Source organism: Pongo abelii, chromosome 4 (genome assembly GCF_028885655.2).
Source record: "Pongo abelii isolate AG06213 chromosome 4, NHGRI_mPonAbe1-v2.0_pri, whole genome shotgun sequence".
NCBI classification, from domain to species: Eukaryota; Metazoa; Chordata; class Mammalia; order Primates; family Hominidae; genus Pongo; species Pongo abelii.
Genome location: NC_071989.2, coordinates 159,852,418 through 159,865,805, shown reverse-complemented (window position 1 = coordinate 159,865,805; position 13,388 = coordinate 159,852,418). Strand labels below are relative to the sequence as shown.

The 13,388-nt window shown below is 44.6% G+C and overlaps 1 protein-coding gene across 1 annotated transcript in view; it reads left to right on the top strand.

Annotated features, from left to right (window-relative positions):
• CCDC69 (coiled-coil domain containing 69) overlaps window positions 1-12,619 on the top strand; it is a 43,541-nt gene extending 30,922 nt beyond the window's left edge. Inside the window, exons 5-9 of the mRNA XM_002816096.4 lie at window positions 6,217-6,290; window positions 7,535-7,636; window positions 8,118-8,237; window positions 9,218-9,315; window positions 10,048-12,619. Coding sequence (XP_002816142.3) covers window positions 6,217-6,290; window positions 7,535-7,636; window positions 8,118-8,237; window positions 9,218-9,315; window positions 10,048-10,225 — 572 coding nt within the window. The 3' untranslated portion in view covers window positions 10,226-12,619. The remainder of the gene's footprint in view (window positions 1-6,216; window positions 6,291-7,534; window positions 7,637-8,117; window positions 8,238-9,217; window positions 9,316-10,047) is intronic.
• Window positions 12,620-13,388: the final 769 nt, after the last annotated feature.

Here is a 13,388-nt window from a genome sequence, read left to right as displayed (position 1 = left end):
TAACAAAGATTTTCTTCAATGTTTTCTTCCAAAGCCTTATGGTTTTATATTTAGATCTAAGATCCATATAATCATGTGGTCTTTCTTTCTTTCTTTCTTTCTTTCTTTCTCTCTCTCTTTCTTCTTTCTTCCTCTTTTTTCCCTCTCCTCTCCTCTCCTGTCTTCTTTTTTCTTTTCTTTTCTTTCCAACAGTATGTCACTCTGATGCCCAGGCTGGAGTGCAGTGGTGCTATCTTGGTTCACTGAAGCCTCCACCTCTGGGACTCAGGTGATCCTCCCACTACGGCCTCCCAAGTAGTTGGGACTATAGTGCACATCACCATGCCTATCTAATTTTTTTTTTTTGTAGAAATGAGTTTTTGCCATGTTGCCCAGCCTGGTCTCAAACTCAAATGAACCACTGGCCTTTCCCTCCCAAAGTGCTGGGATTGCAGGCGTGAGCCACTGCACCTGGCCTGGTTTTTCTTTAGATGGTTAATATAGTGGATTACATTTGTTTGAGTTTTCAAATATAGTTATCCCTAGGTATTCATGGGGAATTGATTCTGGGACCCACTTTGGATACCAAAATCTGCAAATGCTCCAGTCCCTTATATAAAATGGTATATTATTTGCATATAACCTATGTACATCCTTCAATACATTTTAAATCATCTCTAGATTCCTTATAATACCTAATACAATGTAAAAGTAAGGTGAATAGTTGTTAGACTGTATTTCTATTTGTATTATCTTTTATTGTTGTTTGGTATTTCTTATTTTTATTTTTTCAAATATTTTTTTATCCACACTTGGTTGAATCTGAGGATGAGAAACCTGCAAATACAGAAGGCTGACTGCATTGAACTAGCCTTGCATTCCTGGCATAAGCTCCACTTGGTTGTGTTATATTACTCTTTTTATGTATTGCTGAATTTGATCTGCTAATGTTTTACTGAGGATGTTTGTGTCTATGTTCATGAGGAATATTGGCCTGTAGTTTTCTTACACTATCAGGTTTTAGTATCAGGATAAAGCTTGCCCCATGTAGTAATGTCCCCTCATCTTCTCTTTTTGGTAGAGATTATATAGAATTGGTGTTATATCGTTTTTAAATGTTTAATAGAATTTTTTAATGAAATAATCTGTGCTTTGGCATGTCTTTCAAAGTGTTTAACTACAAATTCAATTTCTTTTTAATATTTAAAGGAATTTCAGGTTATATACTTCACCTTGGGTGAGTTTTGGTCATTTTTTTTTTTTTTTTGAAGAATTGGTACATTCACCTAAGTTGTTGAATCTAGGTGCATAGGATTGTTCAGCATATTTCCTTAATATCATTTCATATATCTGCTGTGTCTGTAGTGATATTTCATTCCTGATATTGGTCATGTGTGTGTTCTCTTTTTTCTTTGTCAGTCTTGCTTGAGGTTATCAATTTTATTAATTATTTCAAAGAACCAGCTTTTGGTTTCATTGATATCCCCACCCCACCCCCCTTATTTTACCATTTTCCATCTCACTGGTTTCTGTTATTTTTATTTCCTTCCTTCTGTGTGCTTGCTTTATATTTGGTTAGCTTTTCTTTTTTTTATTTATTTCTTTTCATTCTTCTTTTTTTTTGTTTTTTCCTGAGACAGGGTTTTGCTCTGTCTCCCAAGCTGGAGTACAGTGTCATGATCATAGCTCAGGGCAGCCTCAAACTCCTGGACTCAAGCAATCTTCCCACCTCAGCCTCCTGAGTAGTTGAGACTATAGGTGCCCCACCACACCTAGCCAGCTAATTTTTAAATTTTTAATAGAAGCAGGTCTCTCTATGTTACCCAGGCTGGTCTCAAATTCCTGGTCTCAGCAATCCTCCTGACTCAGCCTCTCGAAGTGCTGGGATTACAGGTGTGAGTCACTGGGCCTGATCCCTTTTCCTGAGTTCTTCAGCTTAGAATATTGATTTGAGACCTTTCTCCTTTTCTAATATAAACATTTAAAGCTATAAATTTTCTCCTAAACTCTGCTTTACCTGCATCCTACATATTGATGGTTTTATTTTCATTTTGTTGAGTTCAAAATATTTTCAGTCTTATTTTCCTTGAGACTTCCTCTCTGGCATTGAATATGTGGAAGTGTATTTCCAAGTGTTGGGAGATTTTCTGGTTCTGTTTCTGTTATTTGATTACCAGTTTGATTGCATTACAGTCAGAGAACATAGTTTGTATTTTGCTGCTTTTATAGTTTGTTAAGGTTTGTTTTATGACTCAGAATATGGTCTATCTTGTTTCATGTATACTTGGAAGGAATGTGTATTCTGCTATTACTGGGTTGAGTATTTTAGAAATAAATCAATTAGATAAAGTTTGGTTGATGGTAGTGTTCAGTTCTATATTCTTGCTGATTTTCTCGCTGTTTTATGTGGAATGCTGAGGAGTGTTGAAGTCTCCATTTATAATGCATATTTGTCTATGTCTCCTTTCAATTCTTTATCTGCAAATCATATAGCTACTATGACTTTCTTTTGATTAGTGTTGCTTTTTCCACCCTTTTACTTATTACCTACCTATAACATCTATTTAAAGTGGGTTTCTTGTAAATAGCACATAGTTGGTGGGTGGTTTTTTTTTTTAATTTCAACTTTAATTATAGATTCAGTACACACATGCAGGTTTGTTACACAGGTATAGTATGTGATGCTGAGGTTTGGGGTATGAATGATCCCATCAGGTGGGTTTTTAAAAACCCATTCTGACATACTCTTTTATTTGGTATGTTTAAGCCATTTAATTTACTGTTGTTATTGATAATGTTGATGTTCATAATGTTGAGTTGAGGTCTACCATTTTAGGATGTGTTTTCTGTTTGTTCTCGCTGATCTTTATCCTCTGGTTTCCCCTTCCTGCTTTTTTTTGGAGTATTTGAACATTTTTTAGTATTCCATTTTAACTTATTTATTGTCTTTCTTACTGTATCTCTGTATTTTTTTTTAATGGTTACTCTAAGAATTACAATATACTTAACAATCTACTTAGAGTTGCTTTTTTTTTTTTTTTTTGGAGACAGAGTCTTGCTCTGTCATTCAAGCTGGAGTGCAATGGCATGAGCTGGGCTCATTGCAAACTCTGCCTCTTGGGTTCAAGCAATTCTCCTACCTCAGCCTCCCAAGTAACTGGAATTACAGGCACCCATCACCAGGCCCAGCTAATTTTTGTATTTTTAGTAGAGACCGGGTTTCACCATGTTGGCCAGTCTGGTCTGGAACTCCTGACCTCAGATGATCCACCCACCTCAGCCTCCCAAAGTGCGGGGATTACAGGTGTGAGCCAACATGCCTGGCCTAGAATTGCTATTTTACCACATCTGATGGAATGTAGAAAGCTTACCATCATGTAGGTTCCTCTGTTCTCCCCCATTTTTGTTACATTTATCTCATGTATTACATCTACATACATCTAATGCCCCATCAGACAAGGTTATAATTTTTGCATTTAATCATCAATCATGTTTTAAAGAGCTCAAGAGAAAAAGAATAGTCTATTGTATTTACTTAGGTCTTTACCAGTTCTGTTACTCTTCCTACATTCTTGAAGTTTCAAGTTTCCCTCTGGTTTCATTTGAAGAATTTCCTTTAGCAATTCTTTTAGAGCAGGTTTGCTGGTGATGAATTCTAAGTGTCCTTCATCTGAGAATGTCTCAATTTAATCTTCTTTCCTGAAGGATATTTTCACTGCATATGGGATTCTGGGCTTATTGTTTTGGTTTTGTACTCCAAAGAAAGCAGGAAAGGGAAAACGGAGGATAAAGATCAGCAAGAACAAACAGAAAACACATCCTAAAATGGTAGACCTTAACCCAACACTATGAACATCAACATTTTCCAGCAGTTTTTAAATTCTTTTTTTCTTCTGGTCTCTAAGGTTTCTGATGAGAAACACACAGTTATTCAAGCTGTTGTTCCCTATACACAATGTACCATTTTTATCTGGTTCCATTCCACACCTTTTCTGTGTCATTAGCTTTTGGAAATGATGTTGTCTGGGTGCGGATTTCTTTGGGCTTACTTTGGAGTTCAATGATCTTCTTTAATCTGTAGGTTTATGTTTTGGCAAGTTTGTGGAATATTCAATCATTCTTTCTTCAATTTTTTTTTTTTTTTTTTGCACTGCACCCTTTTTCCTCTAACTCTTTGACTGTGATGATAGAAATGTTAGCTATTTGGGCATTATCTTACAGGTCTCTGAAGCTCTGTTCATTTTTTTTTTCTAATCTTTTTTTCTCCTCTATTGTCCAAATCAGATAATTTCTATTGATCTATCTTGAAGTTCACTGGCTCTTTCTTATCATCTCATCTCCATTCTGCTATTGATTTCACCTAGTGAGTTTTTATTTCACTTATTATACTTTTTAGTTCTAAAATTTTCTTTTGGTTCTTCTTAATAACTCTATTTATTTGCTAAGACTTTCTATTTTTCCATTATTCCTAAAAGTATATTCACTCTTACTTTCCTTTTCTCTTTTTCCTTCTTGCCATCAGTGGCAGAACACCCATACTTCTTGGAGTCTTTTTATACTGATTACCATAAAAACTCTGTTAATAATTCCTACATCTATAGGATCTCAGTTTAGGCATCTGTTGAATATCTTTTCTCAAGGGAGTTTTTTTTCTGCTCCTTTTTAGGCTGAGTAATTTTGTATTGTATGCTGAGAAATTTGGGGTTGTATCCTGGACATTTTAAATGTCTAAATACATGAGATTCTGAGTTTGTTTAAATCTGTTGGGTCAGTGGTACTTCAAATTCTGGTCTTCTTGCTCAGTCTGCTGCTACCATTTACTTTTCAGTCTGCAAATAACTGCAGAATTCATTCTCTCCAGGTTTTATAGCTACATTCAGTAGGAAAAACTGGATGGAGTGTGCTTCCTTCATCTTACCTGAAACCAGAACCTGTCTTGATAGGCAAATTAACAAATTAGGCCAATAATTTTAAAAAGTTAAGGCTGTAATTTTTATATGATAAATTGATATTATGTATTGATAAATTCTTATCAATTTTTTACTAGTCTACCACAGTTATATTACTGAACATTATTTTTTTCTTTTTTTTTTTTGGAGACAGAGTCTCTGTTGCCCAGGCTGGAGTGCAGTGGCATGATCTCAGCTCACTGCAACTGATGCCTCCCGGGTTGAAGCCATTCTCCTGCCTCAGCGTCCCGAGTAGCTGGGGCTACAGGTTTACGCCACCACGCCAAGCTAATTTTTGTATTTTTAGTAGAGACAGAGTTTTGCTATGTTGGCCAGGCTGGTCTCAAACTCCTGGCCTCAAGTGATCCTTCCACCTCAGCCCCCCAAAGTGCTGGGATAACAGGCATGAGCCACCGCGCCCGGCCTTGAACATTATTTTTTTTATCACTGCCAGATACCTGGCTCTTTGGCTGTATTAAACTTTCCTGTCTCCTCTGTTCTATTGCCCATTCTGCCCGTTGATTGTCAGTTGCCTATTGTCTTTTTTCAGCTGAGAGAAGGTTGGAATTTTCCAAAAGGAACTTTATGAAGGAGAAGGGATGATACATACAACTGTATTGATTTGGGGAATGACGATAATTTCAGCTGTGTACAGCACCGCCCTGTCTGTAAAGCCCTTGCACGTCCTTCTCATATGATCCTCAAATGACCCCTTTGAGACAATCAGATCCAGTTTATTGATCCCATTTCACAGTTGAGGTAACAGGACTTTTAGATGTCTGATGTGATCTTCTCAAGGTCTCTCAGTTTCGGAAAGGCAGAGCCAGGACCAGGTGGTTTTCCTAGCCACAAATCCAATGTACTTACTGCAGTTTTGTGCTTTAGTTTGACAACTAAGGATTTAATGATTTTATGATTTGGCTAATCCAGTTTACAAAGCATTGTCCTACACATTTTCCGTGGCCCGAGGTGGTCTTAGGTGAACATGCTTCCTGCAAGATCTTTGGATCTTAGCCTTAGTGAGGTGTGGATGGCACCTGCAATCTGGTAGCATTCCTCCCAGGCTATAGCTTATTTCAGTTTCCATGAGGTTTTATTAAATACCTAGTACATTTCTGGCACAGCCCCCAAGCAAGCCTAGGAGACAGAAGGATGAATAAGACCGTTCCTAGACGCCTGGCCTCTATGGGCCCCAGTTAATCATCTGAACCTTCCTGACCACCAAGGGGCCTGCCAGAAGGCTTTGGGGAGAAGTGTCTGAGCTTATGGAGTTCTCCTTTCCCTACAGTCCTCCGGGCCTCATATGAACAGGAGAAAGAAGCGCTTACCCACTCTTTCCAGGAGGCCAGTGCTACCCAGCAGGTGAGAGGGGCTGAGTCATGTCAGTCTCAGATGAGGGTAGGCGAGGACCAATGGGAAAGCAGCATGGAGCACCAAGGCCGCCAAAACTGATTACGTGTGCCTAGGAGTGAGGAGCTGAGGTGATTGTCTTCTGTGTATCCAGGGCCCTGGACGTGGTAACCACGCTATTAGCTCAAGAGGACTGAGTGTGAAATTGAGTTGGGCCTATTTTTCCAGGGACTGCTGGGGAGATCTTGGAGAGACATGGGCCAAGTGCCACAGTGTGATTAGATTCATGGGTGGATGCACAGGGACCTGTGGAAGGATGCAGGGAAGCATCTGACTGAATGTGGCTGTGCAGGAAAGATTTCCTAGAGGGAGTGAGATCTAAGCTGGAATCTGAAGGATGGGTTGGAATTCTTTGGTAAAGAAGGGTAGGAAGGGTGCCTCAGGCAGAAAAAAAGCAATGTGTTCAAAGACATGGAGGAAAAAGGAAAAATATGGAATATCTGAGGAACTGAAAGATGTCCAGGATGCCTGGGGTATGAGTTTCAGTGGGAGAGGGGACTAAGGCTAAGAACGTGAGCAAGGGCCAGAGTGGGAGCCAGTGAGCCACCTTAAGGGGTTGTGCTCTATCCTAAGGGTAATGGTCATGGTTCAAGTAGAGGAAGTTCTTGGCAGTGAAACAGTTTGGAGATAAGAATGTACCCTGCAGCTGGGGGAGTATTGTGGCTGCAGGAGAGGATGTATAGAAGGAGCAGTGAGAGGTGAGCTTGGAAAAATTCATTGAGCCTGGTTTGGATGGGTTTTGAATGCCAGGCTAACAATGATCTTTTATAGCAGGACATTGTCCCCTGCAGTATGGGGAGCCGTTAAAGGCATTAAAGCAAGAAGTGGGGTTGGTATGTTCCTTTCATCTCCTCTCTTTCTCTCTCTCCTTCTCCCTCTCCCTCCCTCTCCTTCTCCCTCTCGGTCCCCCTCCCTCCCCCTCCCCATCTCCCTCCCCCTCCCCTCCCCTCCCGTCTTCTTTTCTTTCCCCTTTTCTTTTCTCTTCTTTCTTTCTCTTCCTGGCATGCAATTCTGCACTGTAAGGGCTGGTAGATCTCAAGCAGTTGTTGAAGTATTTTGATCTTGCATTGTCATGTAGGGTAGCCCAAAGACAGATTAAAGATCCCAAAACTGTTCTCCCTCTGGGATGTGGCGAAATTCACCTACAGCCTTTATGAGGCAGGCTTTGATTGTCTCCATCCCACTCCCTGCTCCAGGAGACCATAGACAGACTGACCTCACAGCTGGAGGCTTTCCAGGCCAAAATGAAGAGGGTGGAGGAGTCCATTCTGAGCCGAAACTGTAAGAAACATATCCAGGTAGGTGGCAGCACCCTGGGCGCTTTTCCTCCTTGAGTCTTCAGGGAGGTCAGGGCCGGGCAACAGGAAAGACCAGCCCCTCTTCAAGGACAAGACTCAGACCTGGCACTCCTACCTACACAAGGGCCTGGAAATAAAAGAGTTCCCATTTCACCGATGGGAAAATTAAGGCCCAGAGAGCGGCATCTGGAATAGTAAAGTGCTCACGTTCTGGATTCAGAGAGAACTAGGTGCACATAGCAAACCTGCCACTTAGCACAAGTGACTCAACCTGTCCGAACCACAGTCTCCTCATCTGTGGTGTTAGTACATGTCTCAAAAGGTGGTATTCGGATACAGGGAGATAAAGCATATTAAACACTTAACATGGGCTGAGAGAGGAAGGTGGGTGACTTGTGAAAGTCCAACAATGAGTTGCTGGCAGAATGGGGAGGAGGGAGGTAGCCTACTGGCCTAACGAGGTCACTCTGTCCCTGTCTAGGATTATGGGAGCCCCAGCCCATTCTGGGAGCAGGAGCTGGAGAGCTTACACTTTGTCATCGAGATGAAGAATGAGCGTATTCATGAGCTGGACAAGCGGCTGATCCTCATGGAAACAGTGGTCTGTGGCTGGGAGTGGCTGGGGGATGCAGCCTCAGGCTCCTGCTTACTGGGTGTTACCTTTGTAAAGCATGTAGAGGGGAGGTGGTTTGAGGAGGTCCCAGCCTAGTTCACTCCAGCTTTGACCTGCCACCTGTGCTGACCACTGAGCTGGTCTGTGGCCAGGCTGGGTCAAGCAGTGGCTCCTTATCATCTGAGTCCTGTGCCTTTCGAGGCTACTGATGTTGCTGTAGCTTGGGTGACACTAGGGCAGGTAGCATTGAGAACACGGGAGGACAGAAGCCTCAGAAACCCTAGGGTTGAATCTAAGCAGGGATTATGTTGCTGTGGAAGTCTCCCTGGCCTTCTGTGTGCCATACAACTTATAATTAAAAAAATAAAACTAAGGAGTTAACAAAAAGCTGCTGACTTTTAATTTTGCCACATGAGAATGTTTTTTAAAAAAAAGTCTTATAGGCACTACCATCTCATGTCACCATCCGTTCTTTTCTCAGGAAAGAAAGAGGGTGGGAGGGAGATGGGGAGCCAGGGTGTGTGCCCAGGGAGCCCTGGGGGCTTGGGTCACGTGACATGGAATCACCCACAGGGCTTTATTTTAATCAGATCATCTCAAACATTCCCTGTAGATTTTGTTCGCTCATTTTTGTGGAAACACATAACAGACAAACTTAATTTTATGTATATAGATCATATCCTTCTGACTTTTGGAGAACAAAACGTATTCTTTCTTCATGAACTCATGGTGATATGAGATGGTAGGGCCTGTAATTTTTTTTGCCATTATCCTGTGGCAAAAAGCCAGCAGCCCTTTGTTAACTTTTTAGTTTTATTTTTTTCTAAGTTACCTTATTGCTCCATGAAACGTAACATCTAGTCTAGAATGAATCAGTGCTTTCAGTGACCACAGATAAGAGGGAGGTGACAGCACACATCGTGCAGCGTGAGTTTGGCAGCTTTCTGAGCTCATTCTTATTGTTCTAGAAAGAGAAAAATCTGATATTGGAGGAAAAAATCACGACCCTGCAACAGGAGAATGAGGACCTCCATGTCCGAAGCCGCAACCAGGTGGTCCTGTCAAGGTAGCTGTCTTCCTGCCTCCTTTACTCTCATCCCCACCCTTTTTGCCAAAATTCCCAGCTGGGAGAGTCTTAGAGGGGCCTGAGGAATGGACTGACAGGTGGGCCCAGGGCCTATTTAGGGAATGTGGCTCCTCTTTCCCTAGGAGTCAAGAAACCCAAGGGGGCAGCTCTGCTCAGAAACCAAAGTCCCAATGCCTTGATTAGTATCTGTTTGTCTCTGTCCTGGCTGAGTGTACTCCATGGGAAAGCCCAACATAGGGAAGAGGAAACAGGAAATTTATAGTGCACCAGGCCTAAGTGGAATGAATCAGTTCTTAGGGCTTAGTAAATAAGAGCTAGTATCATGTGTCAGACATAATTTCTTGAATACTGTACATATTTTCTCATCTAATCCTCATAATTACTCTAAGAGCTGGGTCCTATTCTTCTTCTTCTTCCCATTTTACAAATGAGGAGACTGAAATTTAAGAAGAATGAATAACTTATTCAAGATTATGTAGCTAAGTGGTAGAGCAGAGATTTGGAGCAGCTCAGAACTGCCTGCCTGTCTGTGAGGCCCCCGCTCCTTGGTCAACAGATTGAATTGCCTCTTGCATACAGGCCAACAAGGGGGGCAGTGGGAACCCTGCAGCGGGCTGCTGGTCCATCTAAGGAAGGCTTCCTGGGGGAATGGGCTGGTCTCTGTGGCAGCTGCTCCCAGTACGCAACCCTGGGCTCTGTGTGCATCCACAGGCAGCTCTCAGAAGACCTGCTTCTCACACGTGAGGCCCTGGAGAAGGAGGTGCAGCTGCGGCGACAGCTCCAGCAGGAGAAGGAGGAGCTGTTGTACCGGGTCCTTGGGGCCAATGCCTCGCCCGCCTTCCCCCTGGCCCCTGTCACTCCCACTGAGGTCTCCTTCCTCGCCACATAGGGTGCAGGGCCAGGGCCCACCACAACGCCTGAAGTCACAGCTCCTTCCAAGGTTTTTCTGGAGAAGACAGCAGGAGCCTCTCAGTTCTTTTCCAGGAAGGAACGAGGGTGGGAGCGAGATGGGGATCCTGGGTATGTGCCCAGTGAGCCGTGGGGCCTTGGGTTACATGGAATCACCCACAGGGTTTTGGAGGCCCGAGAAACATCTTCCCTTGAGTTGGCCAAGGGAATAAGCAAGAGGAGACATTTCCTCCCTCCCCCGGTACTCTGTCCCAATCCGAGAACTTCCGAGGCTTTCCCAGGGGCAGCCTGTGTCACGTTGGCCATTTGACATAAAGGAGACAGCCCCTGGACCCAGCTTGTCAGCTCTGCTGCCAACTCGCTGACTTGTCAACTTCCTCTAGGTGTTTCCACTCCACCCTGGCCTGCTCAGAGCCTCAGTTTACCCCTGCATTAAAATGGTGGGGGGACTGGTCAAAGGACTCTTATGTCACTGCAGCGTCCCATTCTAGGATTGTCTGAAGGCCGGAGTAGGGGTTGGGGGGAGTGTGGACAAACCCTGCAAATCAGAGTGGGGAAGGTGAGTGGTGGAGAGGGGCCTCTGAAGGCCCTTGGGGCTGACAGGGCCAGGCAGCCTCCCCAACTGAGGCACCATTCCTGGGCCAGAGTCGGGTCCACCAAGGGACAGTAGCCAGAGCTCCTCTTCCTTTACCAGGCAAGGTGCATCCCCTCAGCCCTCCTGGCCCTTCAGTCTTGGTGCCACCTGGGCACAGGGGCAAGCTTGGTGGTTCTGAGTCCATTCATCTGTCAGAGCTGGAACCTCATCCCTGCACAGATGAGGAAACCAAGGCATGGAGCAGTTCCCAGAGTCAAATCTAGATCTCATCTGTCATCCAGGTCTTATCCTTTGCTCTGTTTTTCTCTTCAGGCTCTGGAAAATCAGATTTGTGACTTAATCTTCCGACTGAATCTTCCTCTCCCTGGCCCTCACCCACTTAGTTTCTTTTTCACTCCTGCTCCCTGCCTTAACTCCTCCTCCCACTGCCCCTGATCCCAGGCCCAGGCTTTTACAACCTGGCGCTCAGCTCCCCCATCAGTGACAAGGGGTGGCTAGAGTAACTAACCTCAGCAGGCCGTCCAGTCCTGATAGTCTGTGGATTTCGGATCCTTCTCAGGAAGCTTCATGTCTAATGGAGACTATAATTATAACTCCTGTTCTGCATAGAGCATTTACATCAAAGGCTTTCCATACCCCTCCCTCCCCTGGTCCTCATAAGATCCTTGAAGCAGGTTGCTACTCCTCATTGGCAACACGGCAAACAGATCACAGGAGTCAAAGGGCCTTGCTCAAGGTCCCCAGCTTCAGCCCCAGGCCCTAAGCCAGCGTCAGAACAGTCAATCTGCATTTTTTATCAGTCATTCTATAGTGACATCATCCCAGACTGCCTTCTGTATTCCCCTGTGTACAGTCTCCTTCTGTTTCTAGGTTTAGAAGTTAAGAGGTGACTGGTTTCTCCATTTCCACAGCCAAACGGGGGAAGAGGTGAGGCTAGGGGAGTGCTGTGCTGATTCTCCAGCCACAGTCAGACAGGTCACCCGGGAGCCTCAAGGAAAGCCCTGGAGGGAATCACATGTGTACTTTTTCATGAAGCTTTTTGCAAAGCACATCTGCGATACACTAGTTTATTGAACTATGTCCAGGAGTAGGCGTGATTGGTGGCCAAGTTATTTGGGGACACCTAAACAGATCAGCGACCTGAATGACTTCTCAGAACCTTTAATATGCCAATGTGTGTGGCAAACTTACAAGAAGGGAGCTAAGTATCCAGCCTCTCCCAAACCTCTTTGAGCAAAGCTTCTGTACCTCCCACACCTCTCCTCACAGGCACATCAGGCTGCAGAATGCGCTTTATAAAGCATTGTTTTAGTCTGGGCGCGGTGGCTCACGCCTGTAATCCCAGCACTTTGGGAGGCCGAGGAGGGTGGATCACAAGGTCGGGAGATCGAGACCATCCTGGCTAACACGGTGAAACCCTGTCTCTACTAAAAAAAATACAAAAAATTAGCTTGGCATGGTGGTGGGTGCCTGTAGTCCCAGCTACTTGCGAGGCTGAGGCTGGAAAATGGTGTGAACCCGGGAGGCGGAGCTTGCAGTGAGCCAAGATCGCACCACTGCACTCCAGCCTGGGTGACAGAGAGAGACTCCGTCTCAAAAAAAAAAAAAGAAAAAAGAAAGCATTGTTTTAATTGAGAGGGGCAGGGCTGGAGAAGGAGCAAGTTGTGGGGAGCCAGGCTTCCCTCATGCAGCCTGTGGTGGATGTGGGAAGGAGATCAACTTCTCACTCTGGGACAGATGATGTATGGAAACTAAAAAGAACATGCAGCACCTTATTTACGTGGCTTCTGTGTTTTTCTGGGAGAGTGGGGAGGTGGGTCTTCACGAGGACTTCTGCCAGTGGCGGGGTTCTCTGAAGAATAAATCTGGGGCCTGGGTAGCCCACTCGTGGTTCTGGGCACCCTCCTCAAGTACCAAAGCCCCACTGGCCCTTGCTTTGCCCTAATTGTGGATGTGGGGCCTGGGGCTAGGGTGAAGGCTGGATTAAAGGATGGCCTTCAAAATAGACCAAGGCTTGGAGTGAGGCTGAGGTTGAAGTAAGTGGTGAAAACAGAGGGATGGGGTGGGACAGTGCAAGGAATGAATGAGAAGGCAACTTCTGCACTGCAGGACCCCTCTTTGGCATCAGAAACACTGAGGTTCCCACAGATACCTACCCCTGATTCTGCCTATTGCTCCACATCCAGATGCCTGCGGCCAGGGAGGGAGCTAGGAAGGGGTAGAGGAGACATGAGGACCTCGAGTCACGTGGACATGGGTGGTGGCCAAACCAGTGCACTGAAGGTTGGTGGCCCAGCAGGTGTAGACACAAGCATCCCTGGCCCAGGTCTCCTCCACATACAGGGTGCCCTCTGCCTCATGCTGTACCTGGCTCTCCCTGTGTACCACATGGGCCCATTCACTGATGTAGAGTGGTCAGCCCAACGGTAGGGGATAAAAATGGACTGTCCATCAGCTGCCCCAGGTGCATCTCTGACTCACGCACCAGGGTCAGGTAAGAGGCACAATTTATCCGTTTGGGGAAAGGAGAAGTGACTTGCCCAAGGTC